Source organism: Melozone crissalis, unplaced genomic scaffold (genome assembly GCF_028551555.1).
Source record: "Melozone crissalis strain CALT ecotype California unplaced genomic scaffold, PUWL_Pcris_2 ptg000114l_1, whole genome shotgun sequence".
NCBI classification, from domain to species: domain Eukaryota; kingdom Metazoa; phylum Chordata; class Aves; order Passeriformes; family Passerellidae; genus Melozone; species Melozone crissalis.
The window spans coordinates 420779-442641 of record NW_026535891.1 but is presented as its reverse complement, the minus strand read 5'-3'; the positions used below and the strand labels follow the sequence as shown (position 1 = coordinate 442641).

Here is a 21863-nt window from a genome sequence, read left to right as displayed (position 1 = left end):
GGCACACAGGGAGGCGGGCATAGCGCTGCTCGCGGTGCACGCCGGGAGTTGTAGTCCTGCGCGGCTGCAGCGCGGGCAGCGGGGCGCTGCCGGCAGCCATTACCGGGAGCGCGGAGCCGCCGCCGTCGCCTTGCCTCGCTCCGCGGCCCCGCTGCCGCACGGGGAGGGGCCGCCATGGCGGCGTAGCCTCGCCCCCGCCCGCCCCTTCTTCCCCGCTGCGGGCGCTGAAGGCGGGCGGCGGCGCGGCCTAGCGCGGAGGGTGGATCCCCGGTCTCGCGTAGCGGCTGCTGCCCGCCAAGGGCCGCCCTCCCCGGGGCCATGTCCCTCGTGGCCTACGCCAGCAGCGAGGAGGACAGCGATGCCGAGGAGCCTGCGGGCGAGGAGGAGGAAGCCGCCGACTCTCCTCCATCCACAGCCGAGCAGCCTTCATCCCGAGGGCTTTTCGCCGCGCTGCCCCCACCCAGAGCCCCCGCGGTACCCCCGGCCTTCCTCATGGGCCCCCCGCCCACCCTGAGCGGCTTCGGCAGCGCCCCGCCGGGCCAGGCCGGCACCGAGAGCGCCCCAGAGCCGGCTGCCAGCCGGGACGGGGCCACGGAGCACCCCCGGGCCAGGGGGCTCCTCCTGCCGCCCCCCAGGAACGCGGGCACCGCCGCCTCCCCCCTCAGCCCGCCCCCCGCTGCCTCCCCCGGGGCGGGTTTGGGCCTCCCCAAGCCAAAGAAGAGGACGGAGCCGGTGCGGATCGCGGCGCCCGAGCTGCACAAGGGGGATGTGAGTATGCATCGAACCCGAGCCCTTCCCTTCGGGGGTGAAACTTCTCCCCCAGCGGGGCTCTTCCCTCGCTCTGTCACACCGAGGTGTACCGGGATCTATTGTTGTGTCATCCGCGGGGAGATTTGTCCTGGCTGCCTGCCCTAATGCTAAAGCGCTTTGCAGAATTAAACTGATATAGAAACCTTATTTATAATCAGAATGCAGCCAAACCCAGATTATCTGCACCCTTCTTATTCCTGGAGTTGATGATGTGGAGCTGCAAGGGCGTTGTAGCCCAAAACCATCTTTTGTTTCCTGCGCAGGTGATGGATTTTTCAGCCAGTTTATTGCTTATTTGTCTAAAGGCTTCAGGCGTCTTCTAAACTTTTTGGTGACCATTTCCCTCTGATTTTGTGGGATTTTTTTGTAATTACTGTGCCTTGCAGGGCTTGTGAACCCAGACAGCAAGAGCAGGGGAAGGCAGGTCTATTTCCATTTGGTTTTTAAGTCGGGATCCCTGCTGATGAGGTTTCATCCTCTCCCCACTGCTGAGGACAGAGGATGAATTTCCTCTGGGACAGCACTGTCACAGAATCATGGAATGGTTTGGCTTGGAAGGGACCTTGATGCCCATCTTGCCCCACTCCCTTGCCATGGGCAGGGACACCTTCCACTATCCCAGGTTGCTCCAAGCCCTGTCCAACCTGGCCTGGAACCCTTCTAGGGATCCAGGGGCAGCCACAGCTTCTCTGTGCACCCTGTGCCAGACCCTCACCACCCTCACAAAGTATTTTTTTCCTAATATCTCACCTAAACCAGCACCTGGAGTCCTGGAGTGGTTTGGGTTGGAAGAAACCCTTAAAACTCATCCTGTTCACAGTGCCCACAGGCAGGGACAGCTTTCATAGCCCAGCCTGTTGCCATGTGGAGGTGATGGTTGTGTCACTGGTTTTGGTGTGACAGGAGTGCCTGTGCCTGTGGGAAGAGCTGAACTGGGGTCATTTCCATGGGGACTGGTGAATTTATAAACATTGTCCATGAAAAGTGGCCTGGCAGCATTTGGGGGAGCCCAGATGAACTCAGTGCTGTGTTTGGGGGGGTCACAGAAAGGGGAGGAGAGGACACAGATCCCCCATCCCTTCCTGCTCCCAATAACCCTCCCAGGGTGGCAAATCTCAGAGCTCTGGAGGCTCAGCCTTTGGGACAGAGGGATGAGGGATGTCCCAGTCCCTCAGAGCCACTTTTTGTTCACCCCCTTGCGCAGTGTGCTGGGATTCCAGGCAGCTGGAATGAGCAGGGATCTGTTCCTGCCTCACCCCTCTCTGTGCTCTGCTGTGACCACACAATCTGCAGCTTCTCAGTGTTGAGCAGATGAATTTGGAAGGGACAAAAAGTCCCTTAAACGAGCTGGTGTGAGCAGTTCCCATTTGGGGTTCCTGGGGGACCCTTGGCCTGTTGCTGACACCCTCAGTTTTTCACTTTTTCTCCTTAAAATCCCTCCCATGACTGTGGTTCACCCCCTGGAGATGCTCCAGGGCAGCTGCAGTGTCTCCTCTCTCCCAAACCAACACAGTCATTCCCAACTCTCTTTATTTATGCACATTCCTTGTCTTTCCTGATTTATGATTTGGAGGCAAACTGGCACAAGCCCTCAATCCCTGCTGCCTCTTCCAACTTCTCTGAGGAGCCATGAAATTATAAAGATACCTTTTCTGCTGCCAACCAGGCTTTCCACACAAGTTTTAACCAGATATTTAGCAATTTCAGCGTTTTTGGGAACAATTCTCTGTATCCCTGCAGGGAACTTTGCATCTTTTGTGTGGTTTGTGCTTCCCCTCCAGTAACTCTGTTGTTGTTTGTCCCTGACCTGTAGCTGTGCACCTGCAGTTCTTCCCTCCCTTTGGGTTTATTTTCCTGGGATTTATTAGCATGACTTTTTCAGTTTGCTGTCTCAAGTTGTGCTGAGCTCTGTTTTTTCTCTCTCAGTCAGATTCAGAGGAAGATGAACCAGCAAAGAAAAAAAATACTCTTCAGGTAAATAACAAGGGCACTTGGTTAAACAATTGTCATGGGAAAAAGTGTTTGACTACTTGTGCAAATCATCCACTCTGATCATCTCATGGCTTTAGGGATATTCCTGAAATCCTGTGGCTTTTCAAGTCCTTTCTTCTGAGCACTTTCACCTATTTAAGTCTTGGTGAAAGAGGCATTAATTTGGGAATTGGGCAGATATTTGCAACATTTCTCTTCAGAATCCTCTTGGCTTTTTGTGCAGTGTATTCAGAGTGGCCAAGCAGTGAGAAACCCACAAGAAGTGTTAGAACTGGGGGGATAACTGGCAGCAAGTCATGAAAAGTGAATAATCTGCCTCTTATCTTGCTGGTATCCATTTGCCCACACTGATCACCTTGGGCAGATACTTGAATAGAGCGGATATTTGCAACATTCACATTTCCCTTCAGAATCTCCCTAGCTTTTTGTGCAGTGTATTCAGAGTGACCAAGCAGTGAGAAACCCACAAGAAGTGTTAGAATTGGGGGAGATATCTGGCAGTAAGTCAGGAAAAGTGAATAATCTGCCTCTTTTCTTGCTGGGATCCATTTGTCCACACTGATCACCTTGTGTAAATTGTCCACACTCTCCACACTGATTACCTCATGCCTTTAGGAATATTCCTGAAATCCTGTGGGTTTTCAAGTCCTTTCTTTTGGGCACTTTCACCAATTTAAGTGTTGGCTAAAGAGGCACTAATTTATGAATTGGGCAGATATTTGCAACATTCACATTTCCCTTTGAAACCCCCCCAGGGTTTTTATGCAGTGAGAACAGCCAAGCAGTGAGAAACCCACAAAAAGTGTTAGAATTGGGGGAAATAATTAGAAAGGAAAAGTGAATAATCTGCCTTTTTTCTTTCTGGGATCCATTTGTCCCCACTCATCACCTTGTCTCAATCATCCACACTGATCACCTCGGATAGATATTTGCCACATTTCCCTTCAGAACTCCTCCCAGGGGTTTTAGCCAGTGCAGAATGGCCAAGCAGTGAGAAACCCATGAGAAGTGTTAGAATTGGGGGGATAACTGTCAGGAAGTAATGAAAAGTGAATAATCTCCCTCTTTTCTTTCTGGGATCCATTTGTCCACACTGATCTCCTTGTGTAAATCATCCACACTGATTTCCTTGGGCAGATAATTGAATTGGGCAGATATTTGCAACAATTCCCTTCAGAATCCCCCTGGCTTTTTATGCAGTGCAGAGTGGCCAAGCGGTGAGAAACCCACAAGAAGTGTTAGAATTGGGGGAGATATCTGGCAGGAAGTCATGAAAAGTGAATAATCTCCCTCTTTTCTTTCTGGGATCCATTTGTCCACACTGATCACTTTGTGTAAATCATCCATTCTGATCATCTGGTGGCTTTAGGTATATTCCTGAAATCCTGTGGGGCTTGAAATCTTTTCTTTTGGACACTTTCACCAATTTAAGTCTTAGTGAAAGAGGCAGTGTATTCAGAGTGCCCAAGCAGTGAGAAACCCACAAGAAATGTTACAATTGAGGGGGATAAATGGCATAAGTAATGAAAAGTGAATAATCTTCCTCTTTTCTTGCTGGGATCCATTTGTCCACTCTGATCACCTTGGGCAGATAATTGAATTGGGCAGATATTTGCAACATTTCCCTTCAAAACCCCCCTGGCTTTTTATGCAGTGTATTCAGAGTGACCAAGCAGTGAGAAACCCACAAGAAGTGTTAGAATTGGTGGGGGATAACTGTCAGGAAGTCATGAAGAGTGAATAATCTCCCTCTCTCCTTTCTCTGATCCATTTGTCCTGCGTGGACATCACCAGGGACGCAGCGAGGGCTCCGGCTTGTCCGCTCTGCTCCCTCAGCCCAAAAACACGCCAGTGAAAGAGACCAACCGCTTGCTCCTGCCCTACGCCTTCTCCAGGAAAGCAGGAGAAAACTCCTCTGACTCCAAGCCTGCCAAGCCCCCCAGCTCTTCCTCCAAACCCAAAGCCGCGCCCAAGCCGGCCGTGCCCACCACCCCGTCCCCGTCGGCCATCAAGGCGGCGGCCAAGAGCGCGGCGCTGCAGGTGACCAAGCAGATCACCCAGGAGGAGGAGGACAGCGACGAGGAGCTGCAGCCAGAGAACTACTTCTCCTTGTCGGACAGGAGCGAGCCTGGCACCGCGGGCACCGAGCCCTACCTGTACCCGGGCTCGGAGGAGCCTCCCCCTGGCACGGAGCCGCAGCCGCAGTTCCAGGACGCGGCCGCCAACGCCCCGCTGGAGTTCAAGACAGGGGTGGGCTCCAGTGGAGTTCAGCACAGCTGGGCACCCAAAGCCACTGAGGACTACAGCAGCCAGCCCTATGGGCAGTTCCCCTCTGCCTATGGAGAGCCTGGGGGGTACTACCAGGTGGGTTTGTTGGCCAGAGGGGAGGGGAGGGCTCTGAGGAGGTGATGGAGGGGCTCCAGTTGGGTACTGGGTGCTGCTGCTGGGAGTGCAGCCTGTGTGGGGTGCCTGGGCAGGGAATGCAGCCTGTGTGGGGTACCTGGGCAGGGAATGCAGTCCTTGGGAGATACCTGGGACACGGGGCAGGGAATGCAGCTTGTGTGAGATACCTGGGCAGGAGATCCAGCCTGTGTGAGATATCTGGGACACAGGGCAGGGAATGCAGCCTGTGTGAGGTGCTTGGGCAGGGAATGCAGCCTGTGTGAGATACCTGGGGCACAGGGCGGGGAATTTAGCCTTTGTGAGATACCTGGGACACAGGATGCAGCCTGTGTGAGGTGCCTGGGACATGGAGCAGGAAATGCAGCCTGTGTGAGGTACCTGGGCAGGGAATGCAGCCTGTGTGAGGTACCTGGGGCTCAGGGCAGGGAATCCAGCCCAAGCTATCTGGCACAGGGAGCCACAGCACTGGGCACAAGGGGATTCCCACACTGTGAGAGATGTTCTTTGCTGAACAGATGTTTGACAGCTGCACTCCTGTGAAAATGCCCTGGATGTGAGGGTGCAGAGTCAGGGCTCACTGGAGCTACTGTCTGAGCTCTGGTTGTTTCTAATAATTCTAATAAATAAAATTATAGTTTATAGAATTATAGTAAATAGAATTCTAATAAATCCCAGACTGGTTTGGGTTGAAAAGGACCTTAAAGCCCATCCGGTCCCAGGGTTCCAACCTTCCACTATCCCAGGTTGCTCCAAGCCCTGTCCAACCTGGCGTTGAGCACTGCCAGGGATGGGGCAGCCACAGCTTCTCTGGGCAACTTGTGCCAGGACCTCACTGCAAGGGAAGAATTGGGAAGAATTCCCAATATCCCATCCTGGCAGTGGGAAGCCATTCTCCTTGTCCTGTCACTCCTTGTGAGAAGCCCCTCAGGGCGTTTGTTGCTTTGTCCCTCTGATGGAATCAGCCCACGGGGCACTCTGTGCCTGGTGCCACTCCAGGATTGCTGTCATGCCAAGCTGGTTTCCTTTTCCCTGTTTCCCTGCCAGGATTACTACAGCAGTGGATACTACCCTGAGGTGGAACCAGCCCAGGCCTCACCACAGGAGACCAGCACCGACTCCTCCTTCATCGACGACGAAGCGGTTGGCACCTGATTTTCTGTCCCCACATCCTGTGCAATTTGGCTTTGAGCTCTGCCAGAACTCAGGAGCCTCTTGGCAGCCCCACTCCTGCCCCCCAGCACTGCCTGGGTTTCCAGGGCTTTGGGCTGGGTGGTTTTTCTGGGGAGGTCTCGTGCTGTGTTGTGAGCACGTGTGGGTCCTGCTCCAGCTGGGTCTGCAGACCTGATAAATACAGAATAGAATCATTTGCTGAGGTTGGAAAAGGCCTCCAAGACCATCACCCAGCACTAAACCATGTCCCCAAGTGCCACATCCAGTTGGCTTTTAAATCCTTCACCACTGCAGCCTGTGCCAGGGCTGCACAACCCTCTTGGTGGAGGAATTTCCCCTGTATCCAACCTCATCTAACCCTGGCACAACTTGAGGCCATTTTCTCTTGTCCTGTCCCTGTTCCCTGGGAGCAGAGCTCACTGGTTGTCCCCTCCTGTTAGGGAATTGTGCAGAGCCAGATTGTCCCCCTGAGCCTCCTTTTCTCCAGGCTGAGCCTCCCCTGGTGCTCCAGCCCCTTCCCCAGCTTTGCTTGCTTCTCTGGACATGCTCCAGCTCCTCAATCTCTTGTCATGAGAGGCCCCAAACTGACCCTAGGATTGGAGATGCCAGCACAGGGGATGGGCACTGCCTGGAAACAGCAGCAAATGCTGCTTTCTGCATAGGAAAATGAAATTATAACCTTGATGCTGAGTAGTTTTAGATACGCTGGAAATCTCCAAAAGATCACAACCCCAGCTGGAAAAGTGTTTGCTGTGCCTGGTGTCAGGTCAGTGCTGGGTGTAATTGCAGCTCTTGTGTTCTTCCTCCAGTTCAAACGTCTGCAGGGCAAGAGGAATCGTGGCAGGGAGGAGATCAACTTTGTGGACATCAAAGGTGACGACCAGCTGAGCGGGGCCCAGCAGTGGCTGACCAAATCCTTGACAGAGGAGAAGACCATGAAGTCATTCAGCAAGGTGAGGGTGAGGGAGCCTCTGCTCAGTGCCCAAATCCTGCTGGAGCTGTGCTGGGTGCTGGGCACTCACCAGGGAGGGTAAATGATGACATGTGAGAGCAGAGGAGTTCCTCAGAACACAGCGTGTGGGTGGGGAGGGCCAGCCAGGAAGTGTTTCAGCCCCAGGAATCTGCAGTTTAATGGGGAACAAATGCTTGGGATGGCTCTGTGCAGGCACCTCTCCAGGCTGAACAATTCACCTCTTCCTGCTTTTCCAGAAAAAAGGAGATCAGCCCACAGGACAGCAGAGGAGAAAACACCAGATCACATACCTGATCCACCAGGTGAGTGCCCTCCCTGTGGTGTGTGAGCTGATCCAGCAGCACTGCAGGGCAGCACAAGGCTGGGGTGCCAGGGGCTGGCCCTGAGAACCCTCTGGTGAGACCCAATGGGGTCAGAAGTGAGTCCTGGCCCTGAGGGGATCCCAGTCCTGAGATTTCAGCTTTACTTTGCCCTTCCTGCCAGTTCTGAGGCTCTGGGATCCTGAGCTTTGGGCTGAGGGGATCCCAGGCCTGAGATTTCATCTGAGGGGCTCCCAGTCCTGATATTTCAGCTGAGGGCTCCCAGTCCTGAGCTTTCAGCTGAGGGGCTCCCAATCCTGAGTTTTCAGCTTTGCTTTTCCCTTCCTGCACGTTCTGAGGCCTTGGGATCCTGTCCTGGATTCTGCCCCGGGGCTGAATCTGAGGGGATCCTTCCTGAGATTTCAGCTGAGGGGCTCCCAGTCCTGAGATTTCGTCTGAGGGGCTCCCAGTCCTGAGCTTTCAGCTTTGCTTTTCCCTCCCTGCACGTTCTGAGGCTCTGGGATCCTGTCCTGGATTCTGCCCCGGGCTTGGCTGCTGAGCCCATCCCCACGAGAAGCTGCTTTTCAGCATCAATGAAATGCCTGTGCATCCCAATTAATCCAGGCCTGTGTCAGGATGATTGTGCAAACCCCCGTCCCCACGAGAAGCTGCTTTTCAGCATCAATGAAATGCCTGTGCATCCCAATTAATCCAGGCTTCTGTCAGGATGATTGTGCAGAGCCCTGTAACGAGGCTTCTGGGCTGAAGGGCTCCCTAATCCACATGAGGCAGGAATGCTGCTGAGTCACTGAAACACACACAGGGGTTTAACAGCATCCTCTCCATGTCTGCAGGCCAAGGAGAGGGAGCTGGAACTGAAAAACACATGGTCTGAAAACAAGCTCAGCAGAAGGCAGACTCAAGCCAAGTACGGATTCTGACACGTCTGTCCTGCTTTTTGGCTGCTGTCACCTGCTGTGTCCGGTGTCTGCTGGGCTCCTGGAGATCAGCCAGGCCCCAGCACGGGGCTGGGAGGACACTGCACTCCCTGGCCTGGCAGAAGAAGGGGCATTGCAAGCAGGTCCTGAAACTCCAGCTGTAAATCCTTCCCCTCCCTCCTTGTAAATGTGGAAGGTTCCCACTGGCCAAGGACGGTCCCGAGGCACCACGGGGAACGTGCTGGGTGTGAGGCTGCAGCTCCTGTGCTGAGGGAACAGGCTGGGCCTCCTGACCCTTCAGCAGAGGCTCAATAAACTCCCAGTTCCCACTTTGCTCCTCTCTTGGACTTGCTGTGCATTGAGAATGTCGTTTTCCTTTCTAAAACACGGTGAGTTCCAAGAGCAAGCCTGGCTTTGGAATTTTTCTTTTTGGTCCTTACCTTTAAGGTGTCCTCACAGCTGTTTCCTCGTGTCTGGGCTGCTCCAGCACTCCTCTCATGTCAATAATTTTGAAGAATTTTGATATCCCGGTTTTTAATTGGGTGGTTTTGCTCTGGGCTCCACAGGCTGAGCCCTGCTGAGGGGGCACCCCTGACCTGCACCACGCGTGGAGGGAGGGGAGGTTCTCCTGCCTGGCACACTCAGGGCTTTGGGTTACCCTGAGCCTTGTGTGCATGTATATTTTCCTTCCTTTTTCCTCCTCTTTCCTTCTCCCCCAGCCCAAGGCCTCCTGTCCTGCCCCAGGCTGTTCTCAGACTCGTCAAAGTGAATGTCCCTCGTGTGGCTGCCTGGGACTGAGCTCTGCACTTTCCTCTGGGCACACACAGAGGAGAGCTGCCAACTGTAATTATTTTTTTCTTTTCCAGCTTGTTTGTATCAATTCTGTTTCAATTAAGTGTTGACTTTACCCTCCTGGCTGGGAAGAGGAGACTGCCCAGCCCTAATTTCTTCAAATCAGACCTTTTTTTTATTTTTATTTAAAGGAATTCTGTCAAGGTGATGCGACTGCAAATCCTGTGCAGCTCTGCTGGCCCAATCCATGGATCCAAATCTGTGGCATCACTTTGGTGATGCTGAAGGGAGCAGAGGGCTGGCCTGGTTATTTAACTTATATTCCCACCAATCTGGGTTTTATTTTTGGCTCAAATGGCCAGTATTTGTTATTCTGGTAAGAAGAACTCCCAAGAGGTGGTTTTTCTCCCATGTTACCTCTTAAAAACAGGCAAACCCCCATGACTGAAGTCTTTTCTTAGAACATTTTGAACTAATCTCATTTTTTAGTTTAGCTCCCTGTATGTTTAGTACTTTGCAGAGCCTGTTTTGAGTATTTGAATGATCAGAATAAAGTTACTGTTGAGTAATTTATTCCTATCTTGTATGTACAGTGAAATCCTCCCAGGAGAGAGTTGCTGAAGGAATATATTTCTAAATGAACCCGCCCAGCCCTGTTTCCATCACCAGGGCCTCAGATCCTCATCCAGGTACCCTCTTGGCCAGGGGATTTTGCACTGTGGGGGCTGGAGCTGCCACGTTCCCCTTTCCATTTCTCATTGGGGTTATGGCTTGGCTTTAGCACCAAGGGAAGTTCCAAGGGCTCCTGTTCCACTTTCAGCCCTCTGAGACCCACAAAATTCAGGTCTCTGAAAGGTCAGAAGTGAATTTTCCCAGAGATAAAACAGCTGCAATCCCCCAACCCTCCTTTTCCCTCCAAGCCAGGGCTTTGGCCATCGTGGCTCCCTGTTCTGGGAAGCACCACTGGCACTGCCCAGCCCCACTGTGGCTCTCCAGGGTTTGTGCCCCACAGGACAGCCCTGGGACAGTGGTGTCATCCCAAATTTTGTGGCTGAGGAAGCAGGCAGGGCTTGGGGAGGTTCAGTGTAGCATCACTGCAGTTTCTGGCCAATTTAATATCCAAGTGCCAAACCCATCCCTGTTTTACCTGTAGCCTTTTTCCCAGTTTCTGGCCAATTTAATATCCAAGTGCATGCACCAACTGTGCCAAACCCATCCCTGTTTTACCTGTAGCCCTTTTTCCAGTTTCTGGCCAATTTAATATCCAAGTGCCAAACCCATCCCTGTTTTACCTGTAGCCTTTTTCCCAGTTTCTGGCCAATTTAATATCCAAGTGCATGCACCAACTGTGCCAAACCCATCCCTGTTTTACCTGTAGCCCTTTTTCCAGTTTCTGGCCAATTTAATATCCAAGTGCCAAACCCATCCCTGTTTTACCTGTAGCCTTTTTTCCAGTTTCTGGCCAATTTAATATCCAAGTGCATGCACCAACTGTGCCAAAATCATCCCTGTTTTACCTGTAACAGCCTTTTCCCCTCATTTTATTACCAGAAGTCTCTTGGAATGTGTTCATGGGTTTCCTCTGTGCTGTCCAGCAGGATTGGGAAGCTGGAGGAGCAGGTTGGCACTGCCAGCTGGGGCCAACAGCATCCTTGGAGCTCCTCCCAGGGCCAAGAGCTTCCTGCAGTGATGGGGAGGCTGAGGTTGCTCCTGCCAGGATCCAGGTGCTGTCCAGGTGGTTTAGGAGCAGTCCCCAGGCAGCTGCTCGTACACATTCTCAGCCATGGGCTGCAGGTTCCTGGGGGTGCTCCTGCTGTACACGGGGTCATCCAGCTCCAGCTCCAGCTGTGGGCTCAGCACAACCTGGGGGATCCCAAAGGAGAAGGAATTGAGAGCCAGGAAACAGCACAGGGTTGGTGTTTCGCCCTCCCAGCCCTTGGCTTTGGGACAGGGACTCGGTTTTTGTAGGGAATTGGAGTGACAGGAAAAGGGGGAATGGTTCTTGCTGCCAGGGGGGATAGGTGGGATTTTGGGGAGGAATTATTCCCAGTGCCAGAGGGAAGGGTTAGGTGGGATATTGGGAAGGAATTCTTCACAGTGTCAGTGATAGGTGGGATATTGGGGATGAATTCTTCCCAGTGCTAGAGGGCAGGGTTAGGTGGGATATTAGGGAGGAATTCTTCCCACTGCCAGGGATGGAGGGGATATTGGGCAGGAATTATTCCCACTGCCTGAGGGAAGGGTTGGATGGGATATTGGGAAGGAATGGCCTCCCACTGCCAGGGATGGATGGGATATTGGGCAGGAATTCTTCCCACTGCCAGAGGGAAGGGTTAGATGGGATATTGGGAAGGAATTCTTCACAATGTCAGAGATAGGTGGGATATTGGGAAAGAGTTCTTCCCACTGCTAGAGGGAACGGTTAGATGGGATATTGGGAAGGAATGGCCTCCCACTGCCAGGGATGGATGGGATATTGGGGTGGAATTATTCTCAGGGCCAGAGGGAAGGGTTAGATGGGATATTGGGAAGGAATTCTTCCCAGTGCCAGGGATAGGTGGGATATTGGGAAGGAATTATTCCCAGTGCCAGAGGTAGGTGGGATATTGGGAAGGAATTCTTCCCAGTGCCAGAGGGAAGGGTTAGGTGGGATATTGGGAAGGAATTCTTCCCACTGCTAGAGGGAAGGGTTAGATGGGATACTGGGAAGGAATGGCCTCCCACTTCCAGGGATGGATGGGATATTGGGAAGGAATTATTCCCAGTGCCAGGTATAGGTGGGATATTGGGAAGGAATTATTCCCAGTGCCAGGGATGGATGGGATATTGGGAAGGAATTCTTCCCTGGGAGTGTGTGAAGGGTCTGGCACAGAGCAGCTGTGGTTGCCCCATCCCTGGAAGTGCTCCAGGCCAGCTTGGACAGGGCTTGGAGCATCATGGAAGGTGTCCCTGCCCCTGGCAGAGGGTGGAATAGGATGGGTTTCTTTCCAACCCGAACCATTGCAGGTTCCCTGTGCTCCTGGTGTGGAGCAAACCCCGATCCCCCAGACTCCAGGAGCTTTCACCCTTGTTGGGGCTGAGCTCTGGAGCTGCCTTGGGGATGCACCCACCTGTGTGCCTGTGCTGGGAGCTCCTCTGTCCTCCGTGTCCCTACTGGGAGCCCCCGAGTGCTGCCTCCTCCTGCAGTCCTGGCTGGAAACGCTGCGGAACAGCCGCCGGTGGGGCCGGCCTTTGGGGGGCAGCGTGGAGAAGGCGTTTTGGGGGGCTTTGGGGGGCCGGGCAGGCACACCCTGCCCAGCCAGAGCCACCTCGGAGTAGATGTTCTCCTCGGGGCTGCCGCGGGGGCTCCAGCCGCGGGCCATGGCGTAGAACGGGATGGGCTCCTCGGGGATGGGGGGTCCCTCAGGGGTGGGGGGTCCCCCTGGGATGGGCCCCTGGGGTTTGGTGGGGTTGGGGCCCATCTCCTCGCGGGGCTCAGCGTAGACGTGGAAGCACATGAGCTGCTGGTACTTGGCCTCGGCGGGCTCGGGGCGGGCGGGTTCCTTGTGCACCTGGGCATAGGGAGCCTCGGGGGCTGCGGCTCTGCTGGAGGGGCTCTGCACCTGGGCATAGGGAGCTTCAGGGGCCGCGGTGCTGCTGGAGGGGCTCTGCAGCCCCCGAGCCGCCCCCCGGGAGCTGCTCTTGGCAGGGAGAGACGGCGGAGCCTGGGGGGAGATGGGACAGGGTGGAGGTGAGGGTGGCAGTGGCTGTCACTGCATCCCATCCCTCCCATCCTGTCCTTGGGCAGTGCCTCCATCCCTCCTGGCACAGGTGAGGGCTGGGAGTGGGTGTCATTGCATCATCCTGTCCTTGGCAGTGCCTCCATCCTGCCCTGGTACCTCCCTGACACAGCTGAGGGTGGCAGTGGCTGTCGCTGCATCCCCCCTGTCCCATCCTGTCCTTGGGCAGTGCTTCCATCCCCCCTGCCCTGTTATCTCCCTGGTGGAGATGAGGGCTAGGAATGGCTGTCACTGCATCCCCCTGCCCTGTTACCTCCCTGGCACAGCTGAGGGTGGCAGTGGGTGTCACTGCATCATCTGTCCTTGGGCAGTGCCCCCATCCCCCCTGCCCCATTACCTCCGTGACACAGGTGAGGGTGGGAGTGGCTGTCACTGCATCCCATCCCTCATATCCTCTCCTTGGTCAGTGCCTCCATTCCCCCTGTTATCTCCCTGGTGGAAATGAGGACTGGGATGGGAGTCACTGCATCCCTCCCCTCCCATCCTGTCCTTTGCTAGTGCCTCCATCCCCCCTGTTGTCTTCTTGGCAGAGATGAGGGTGGGAGTGGCTGTCACTGCATCCCATCCCTCCCATGCTGTCCTTGGGCAGTGCCTCCATCCCCCCTGTTATGTCCCTGGAGGAGGTGACAGCTGGCAGTGGGTGTCACTGCCCTATCCTGTCCCATTGCCTCCCTGGCACAGGTGAGGGTGGCAGTGGGTGTCACTGCATCCCATCCCTCCCATCCTGTCCTTGGGCAGTGCCTCCATTTCTCCTGCCCGTTTTTATCTCCCTGGCACAGGTGGCAGCTGGCAGTGGGTGTCACTGCTCTATCCTGTCCCATTACCTCCCTGGCACAGGTGAGGGTGGCAGTGGGTGTCGCTGCCCCATCCTGTCCTTGGGCAGTGCCTCCATCCCCCCTGCCCTGGCACAGGTGACAGCTGGCAGTGGGTGTCACTGCATCCCATCCCTCCCATCCTGTCCTTGGGCAGTGTCTCCATTTCTCCTGCCCGTTTTTATCTCCCTGGCACAGGTGACGGCTGGCAGTGGGTGTCACTGCCCCATCCTGTCCTGGGCAGTGCCTCCATCCCCCCTGCCCTGGCACAGGTGAGGGTGGCAGTGGGTGTCACTGCCCCATCCTGTCCCTGGGCAGTGCCTCCATCCCCCCTGCCCCATTACCTGGGCTCTGGGGGTTTCCAGGGACACGGGGCTGTGCTCCGGGAGCGTGGCCGCTGTTTGGCTCAGCGGGGAATGAGCAGCATCACCCTGTGGCCGCCCTCGGGGCTCCTCTTTCTGCGGGGAGAGCAGAGAGCTGTCGGGATGGGTGTGTGCTCAGGGCACACCCAGCTGGGTGCTGGCTCCGTGCTCCTGTTAGCCAGGGTGGCTTCCAACCCCGGCTTTGGTGATGCTTGGATTTCCCTTGGGAAAATGCTCCGGATGGCTGCAGGTGTTGTGTGTCCCTCGGGTCCCTCCCCTGATAATTCCCTGCCAGGTGTGTCAGTCACCTCTCCTTTCCCCTCCCAGCGCTGTCTGTCAGCCCTGGAATTCCAGAAGGGCATGGAGTGAATGGCACATTCAAACCCCTGGGTGGGCACTGGGCCATCCAGGTGTCCTTTGTCCCTTTGTCCCTGCTTGGTGGCTCCCTACCCCTTCCCTGGGGTTCAAAGGAGCAGCAACCACGGGCTCAGGGAATTCTCTTGGAGCTGGTGCTGCATTCAGAGAACAAAGCTCTGGATCCAAACCCTCCATCAGAACCGACTCCTTTCCTTCACCATCCCCTTAAAGCTTCTCCACAGAGGGAAACCTGAGGAGCAGCCCCTGTTATGGGGGGAAGCTCCATCCCAGCACCACCAGAGCTCCTGCAGGCCTGGAATTGTCTCCAAGTGCCAACTGCAGCACCCAGCCAGCCAAAAGTGTCTCTGGGGTGAAACACCACAGTTGCCACTTTTTGGTTCAGCACCAAGGGCCAGACAAGCTCAAGCATGTCCTGTCCAGCTAGATTGGTAATATTTCAATGTGCAGGGGCTCTCAGGGACTCTTGGGGGCTCTCTGATGCTCTTGGGGGCTCTTGGTGGCTCTCAGGGACTCTCAGGGTCTCTCAGAATCTCTCAGGGTCTCTCAGGAGCTTTCAGGGTCTCTCAGGATCTCTCAGAGGTTCTCGGGGCTCTCAGGATCTCTCCTGAAAGAGAGATCTCTCTCAGAGGTTCTCTCAGGATCTTTCAGGATCTTTCAGGGGCTCTCAGGGTCTCTCAGGTTCTCTTAGGAGCTCTCAGGACCTCTCAGGGTCTCCCAGGATCTCCCAGGACCTCTCAGGTTCTCTCAGGATCTCCCAGGACCTCTCAGATCTCCCAGTACCTCTCAGTTCCAGCACTCACCCGCGGGCAGGGCAGGGGCGCGCTGAGGAGCTCTCCGTACGGGCTCACCGGGGCCGTGCTGTGGTGCTGCAGCAGCTGCGCCAGCTCGGGGTGGGCGCTGCGCTCGCCCAGGATCACATAGCACCCGTCGGGCTGCTGGTCCAGGACAAAGTGCCGGCAGCGATCCTTGCCCCTGGACAGAGATGGCATGGCATGGCACGGCATGGCACGGCATGGCACTGCATGGCATGGCATGCACAGCATGGCACGGCACAGAATGCCACAGCGCAGCATGGCATGGCACGGCATGGAATGCCATGGTATGGAACGGTACCGCATGGCATGGGCAGAGCCGCCAGGAGGGGAGAGAGCATGGCATGGCACAGCATGGCACAGCACGGCATGGTATGGCATGGCACAGCATGGTATGGTATGGCATGGCACGGCATGGTACAGCACAGCATGGCACGACATGCATGGCACAGCATGGCACAGAATGGCATTGCAGGGCATGGCATGGCATTTCATGGCATGGAACGCCACAGTGCTGCACGGCATGGCATGGCCACAGCCACTGGGAGGGGACAGAGCACGGCACAGCACGGCATGGCACAGCACGGAATTGCACAGCACAGCATGGCACGGCACGGCATTGCATGGCATGGCGCGACATGACAGCACACCATGGCACGGCACGGCATGCCACAGCATTGCATGGCATGGCGTGGAATGGCATGGGCACAGCCACCGGGAAGGGACAGAGCCCAGCATGGCATGGCACGGCATGGCACACCACAGCACAGCATGGTATGGCATGGCATAGCATGGCCTGGCACAGCATGGCATGGCACAGCACGGAATGCACAGCATGGCATGGCGCAGCATGGCACGGTATGGTATGGCATGGTATGGCATGGCATGGCATGGGTATAGCCACCGGGAGGGAAGAGAGCACGGCATGGCACAGCACAGCATGGCATGACATGGAACAGCACAGCATGGCATGGCATGGCATGGCATGGCACAGCACAGGAGCAGGGAGAGCCCTGAGCTGGCTGCCCCTCCCTCAGCCAGGCTTTGCTCACCTGTAGGCCAGGATGGAATGCACAGCACGGCATGGCACAGCATGGCATGGCACGGCATGGCACGGCACAGCATGGCACAGCATGGCATGGCACGGGCACAGCAACCAGGAGGGCCCTGAGCTGGCCACTCCACCCTCTGCCACACCTTTTCTCACCTGTAGGACAGCACGAAGCCCACGGTGCTCTCGCTGAAGCGCACCAGGAAGCAGCCCAGGGGCCGATCCTGCAGCAGCTCCTCTGCCTCCCTGCAGGAACGGCACCATGACCCTGAGCCATCCAACCTCATCCCCTCCCTGCGATCCTGCTCCCTGCCTGGGGGCCCAGGGAGGGGACACCGGGCTGAACACCCCGCCCTGCCCTCCCCGGGCTCACCTGCGGCTGATGAAGCCGTGGAACCACGAGGGCAGCTCCCCCTCGGGGCCCAGCCTGTGCGCCTGGGTCTGCTCGAACCACAGCCTGGTGCGGGCACGCAGCGCCACCCGCTCCTCATCCTCAGGCTGGCACGGCGCTGCTGGGGCTGCCCAGAAACCTGGGGGGACCTGGGAGAGCATCAGGAGCTCAGGTGAGTGTGGGATCTCAGCACATCAGCCCTGATGTGCAGAGTCACCGAGACAACCCTTGGGGGGCTCGGAGGTCCTGGAATGTTGCCAGAAGTGTCTGGTGGCTGGACTGTGATCCTGCACGGGAAACGACACCTGTGTGAGGATGGGAGGATCTCACGGGGATAAATGGTGAAGGGATAGGTTAATTATAGTGTGAAACACAGGGTTTAGAATTTCGGTACAGGGGGGTCTAGAGAAACAAGATGGAGGAATTGGGGCGTGTCCTGTCCTTCTTCTTCTTCTTCTTCTTGGCCTCCATTTTCTGTGGTGGTGGTGGCACTTTGGGATTGGTTCTTACTAAAAGTGCACTTGTCAATAGGGGTGAAAGGTATTGGGGAAAATAGGTAAATATCTTACACGTAGTTTTGGGTATAAAGATAAGTGACCGCCCCGAGGGCTCTCAGTGTGCTCATGGCCAACGTGCTGTGCACACCTCTGTCGGGCCGAGAGAAAATCTTGTAGATAAAAACTAATAAACACTGAAGACCGAGAAAAAACCTGAAGACTCTTTTCGTCCTTTGGAGCGCGGGCTGTCCCAAGGCCATCCCGAGCCTTTCCAGGCCATCAAAAACAGCCGAGAATGGGACAGGTGAGGACACACAGCAAGGACGTTCTGCTCACAACGTGTCAGCACCCAGGACATCCCTCTGGCTGGCCTGGGTGGCTGCAACCCCTGCCAGGGGGCACAGGGACCCTGGCACAGAGCCCAAGATGCCCCTGTGTGGGTTTGATTATGACCCATGGAGAAAATTGCCAACCTTGTATGAAGATCAGCAAGCCACAACAGTTTAAGTAAAATAATAGTGAAGTTATCATCAGGTGAAAAAATAGATTTTAGGGTTTTCAGAATGTGGGTTCAGGAGGCAAGATGGAGGGATCTGGGCATGCCCAGCCTTTCTCCTTCTTCTTCTTCTTGGCCTCCATCTTCTGCTGTGATGGTGGCACTTTTGGATTGGTTTAGACTAGAAGCTCTCTGTCTAACATAGGTGTTGGAAAGTAATTGTAAATATTGTACAGGTAGTTTTTAGTATAAAGACATAACACTGCCCTGGGGCAGGCAGAGTGCCTGGAACTGTCCTGCTGGACGGACCTCAGCAGGGCAGGAGAAAATTTTTTATAGATAAGACGCAATAAACAACCTTGAGACCGAGAAATGAAGAGCCCTGACTCCTTCTTCAAGCGCTGGGCTGGGAATAGAAACTTTCCAACTTTTCTCGGGGTCACTCTGAGCAGCAGAGACCCTGACACCAGTGCAGCCCCCTGAGGGTGAGGGAGCACTGGGAGGGTGAGCTGGGCTGTGCCCACCCTGGTGTGCCCATGTCCTACCCTGCCATATCTATTGTCCCCATGTCCTACCCTGCCGTGTCTGCTGGGCCGTCCTGGGGGCTGCTCTGAAGCCCCCTGGGCCTGGCTGGGGGTGCTGCTGGATCCTGCCTTGGCTCTGGCTGTGCTGTCCTCACCGAGGGGCTTGAAGGTGCTGAAGAGGGGCCGGTCCTCGTCCATGGAGTGCCCTGTGCCAGGGAGAGGGGAGAGGAAAAGGCTCAGGGCAGGGGGGTCTCCTTTGGGGAGAGCATTCCAAGACACTCCCACAGGCCCTGCTGTCACCATCAGCTTCACCTTGTGCTCCCCAAGCTCAGGCTTAGGCCCCTGATCCTCCCCAGGCTGCAAAATGGGGGGGACAGTGACCTTGGCACCCCAGAGGAGAAAGGGGGACACTGATGTAGGTGGAGAGGAGCTCAGGAGGGAGCACATGAATCCTCCAGCCCCTCTGAATCCTCAGTGTGTCAGCTCAGCCCTGGGAAGGGGTGGGAGAGGCTGAGCAGCTCCTGAGGGGCCTTGAGCTTGACCCTGAGCTGCCAACACGCAGCAAAACAACGTTAAGGCCCAGCAGAGGCTGGAGGGGGTGGAAGATGCTGGGGCTGGATGGATCCAGGAGGCAAAGCTGAGTCAGAGCAGTGGGTCGAGGCTTTTCTGAGAGCAAGGGGATCCATAAACCTTTTCTGAGAGCAAGAGGGATCCAACCACCTTTTCTGAAAGCGAGGGGACCCAGCCACCTTTTCAAGGGGACCCAGCAACGGCACCCCTTTAAAAGCTCCACCTTTAACCCACAGCAGTGCCCCACCCAGCCCTGCACCCCTGCAGGCAGGGGAAGGTGAGGAAGGTGTTGACAAAGAGAAACAAAACACCCCAAAACTGCAGTAACCAAGCTCAGGGGGTGCTGGGAAGGAGAATTGGGGTCAGGTCCTGCCCAGGTCAGGCTGTTGGGGACAACGGCACTGTCCCCAGCTCGCTGTGCATCCCCCTGGGGCAGGATGTGCCTCTGAAACCCCGCAGTGCTGAGGTGGGAACGAGTCAGATCAGCCCTGGAATGGGCTGGGAGTTTTTCTCTGTGCGACAGTTCCGGGCTGAACTTCCCCCTTTGGAGGGGGTAAGATCTGGCTGGAAGGGCTGACGTGGCCAGGGGACCCCAATCCCTCTCTTTTCACCCCAATAATGTGCCTTTTGTCCCGCCTTTGGGCAGGGGGACATCCCTGCACCTCTTGCTCAGGGTTCACTCCTTGGCTTTGCTGCAAACCCAACCCCAGGCCCCCAAACCCAACCCCAGCCCCCAGCCCAAGCTCCTACCTCTGCTCAGTGTCCGTGGCTGGTGATGCAGGGGCAGGGGACAGGCAGGGGACGAGCAGGGGATGAGCAGGATGGGCAGGACAGGCAGGGGGACAGGCAGGGGACGAGCAAGACAGGCAGGGGACAAGCAGAATGGGCAGGGGGCAATCAGGATGGGCAGGATAGGAAGGGGAGAGGCAGGGGGATGGGCAGAACAGGCAGGGGACGAGCAGGGAACAGGCAGAGGATGAGCAGGATGGGCAGGGGATGGGCAGGAGGACGAGCAGGATGGGCAGGACAGGAAGGGAACAGGCAGGATGGGCAGAGGGACAGGCAGGGCAGGAAGAAAACAGGCAGGGGGATGAGTAGGACAGGCAGGGGGACGGGCAGGGGGATGGGTAGGACAGGCAGGGGACAGGCAGGAGATGAGCAGGGGATGGGAAGGGGACAGGCAGGTAACAGGCAGGGGACAGGCAGGAGGACAAGCAGGACAGGCAGGGGACAGGCAGGGGGATGGGCAGGGGACAGGCAGGGGACAAGCAGGGGACAGGCAGGAAGACAAGCAGGGGACGGGCAGGAGGACAGGCAGGGGGAGAAGTGGGATAAGAAGGACAGGAAGGGGATGGGCAAGGGACAGGCAGGAGGACAAGCAGGACAGGCAGGGGACAGGCAGGGGACAGGCAGGGGACAAGCAGGACAGGCAGGAGGACAGGCAGGGGACAGGCAGGACAGGCAGGGGACAGGCAGGAGGACGAGCAGGGGACAGGCAGGACAGGCAGGGGACAGGCAGGGGACAGGCAGGACAAGCAGGGGACAGGCAGGGGACAAGCAGGGGACAGGCAAGAGGACAAGCAGGGGACAGGTAGGACAAGCAGGGGACAGGCAGGGGGACAAGCAGAGGACAGGCAGGGGACAGGCAGGGGGATGGGCAGGGGACAGGCAGGAGGACAAGCAGAGGACAGGCAGGGGACAGGCAGCGGACAGGCAGGACAAGCAGGGGACAGGCAGGGGACAAGCAGGGGACAGGCAAGAGGACAAGCAGGGGACAGGTAGGACAAGCAGGGGACAGGCAGGAGGACAAGCAGGGGACAGGCAGGAGCACGAGCAGGCTGAGGCAGCCCCGCCGCCCTGCCCCGCTCTGCCTCTGCTGCCGGCCGCAGGCAGGAAGCAGCGACCAAAGCTGCAAGAGGCTTCATGTGATGGGGAAACGTCACAGGAAGGTGGCATGGTGGCCCTGCGGTGACAGGCAGGTGACAGCGGCAGCCTCGGCACAGGCTGGTCTGTGGCCAGGAGAGCACTGAGGCCGCCTGGCCACAGGCAAAGGTGTCATTGTCACTCTTGTCCTGTCTGCACCCTGGGACCTGCCAGTGATGGGAACGGGGAGAGCAGAGCTCAGAGGGGACAGCAGAAATCAGAGGGGACAGCAGGCTCGGCAGGCCCAGGCTCACACTCTGAGCCCAGATTCTGTCCTGGCACGGTGCAATTCTGCACCATCCCCTTCCTCAGACTCTGGGTGCCAGAGCTGGGCTGTTCTGGGCCATTCTGGGCCGTTCTGGGCCATTCTGGGCCGTTCTGGGGGCATCAGCATCCGAGCTGCCAATGCCATGTCTGTGCCACCACGTGTCCTCTGCCACTCTTACCCAGCTGATGCCAGGCTCCAGCTGGTGCCAGGGCGAGGGCAGTGCCAGCCCCAGGGCAGTGCCAGCCCCGCTGCATCCCATGGATGGGGAATTAGGGCAGGCATTAGGGCAGGGCCAGGCTCATCCATGGCACTGAGACAGGGATGGGGGGTGTTGTTGGTTGGGGGTTTATGTATAAATTATAAATTACAAATGGGATGGGACTGTTGAGGAGTTTGCTTTGAGCTGTTTTATTCTCTAGTATCAGCCTCATTACATGGTTATGATAATGGGAAGATGTTAGCAGTTTACATTTTTGGTAGTAGGCAAAGAACTTAATGTTACAACTCACTTTAAAAGTTTTTGACCAATGAAACAAAGCAAAAGCACATTGACAGTAGTTCCATCCAACCACCATAAGCACACGTACCTCTGGTTAAAACAATGCTTGCTTATTTCCAAGACA

General features: G+C 56.2%; 1 protein-coding gene across 1 annotated transcript; it reads left to right on the top strand.

Annotated features, from left to right (window-relative positions):
- The first annotated feature begins 205 nt into the window (after nt 1-205).
- Nucleotides 206-9950, top strand: PRCC (proline rich mitotic checkpoint control factor). Its single transcript, XM_054292818.1, has 7 exons — nt 206-768; nt 2737-2784; nt 4597-5166; nt 6250-6345; nt 7185-7328; nt 7585-7650; nt 8502-9950. Exons 1-7 carry the CDS (start codon nt 319-321, stop codon nt 8586-8588), a joined length of 1461 nt encoding a protein of 486 aa, XP_054148793.1. The 5' UTR covers nt 206-318; the 3' UTR covers nt 8589-9950.
- Nucleotides 9951-21863: the final 11913 nt, after the last annotated feature.

What these genes read in the sequence shown, in the direction of transcription:
- PRCC (XM_054292818.1), top strand. Translation starts at nt 319, where the DNA reads ATGTCCCTCGTGGCCTACGCCAGCAGCGAGGAGGACAGCGATGCCGAG. An exon ending in CCTTCATCGACGACGAAGCG is followed by an intron (nt 6,346 to 7,184) that starts GTTGGCACCTGA and finishes TTCTTCCTCCAG; the next exon opens with TTCAAACGTCTGCAGGGCAA. An exon ending in CCATGAAGTCATTCAGCAAG is followed by an intron (nt 7,329 to 7,584) that starts GTGAGGGTGAGG and finishes CTGCTTTTCCAG; the next exon opens with AAAAAAGGAGATCAGCCCAC.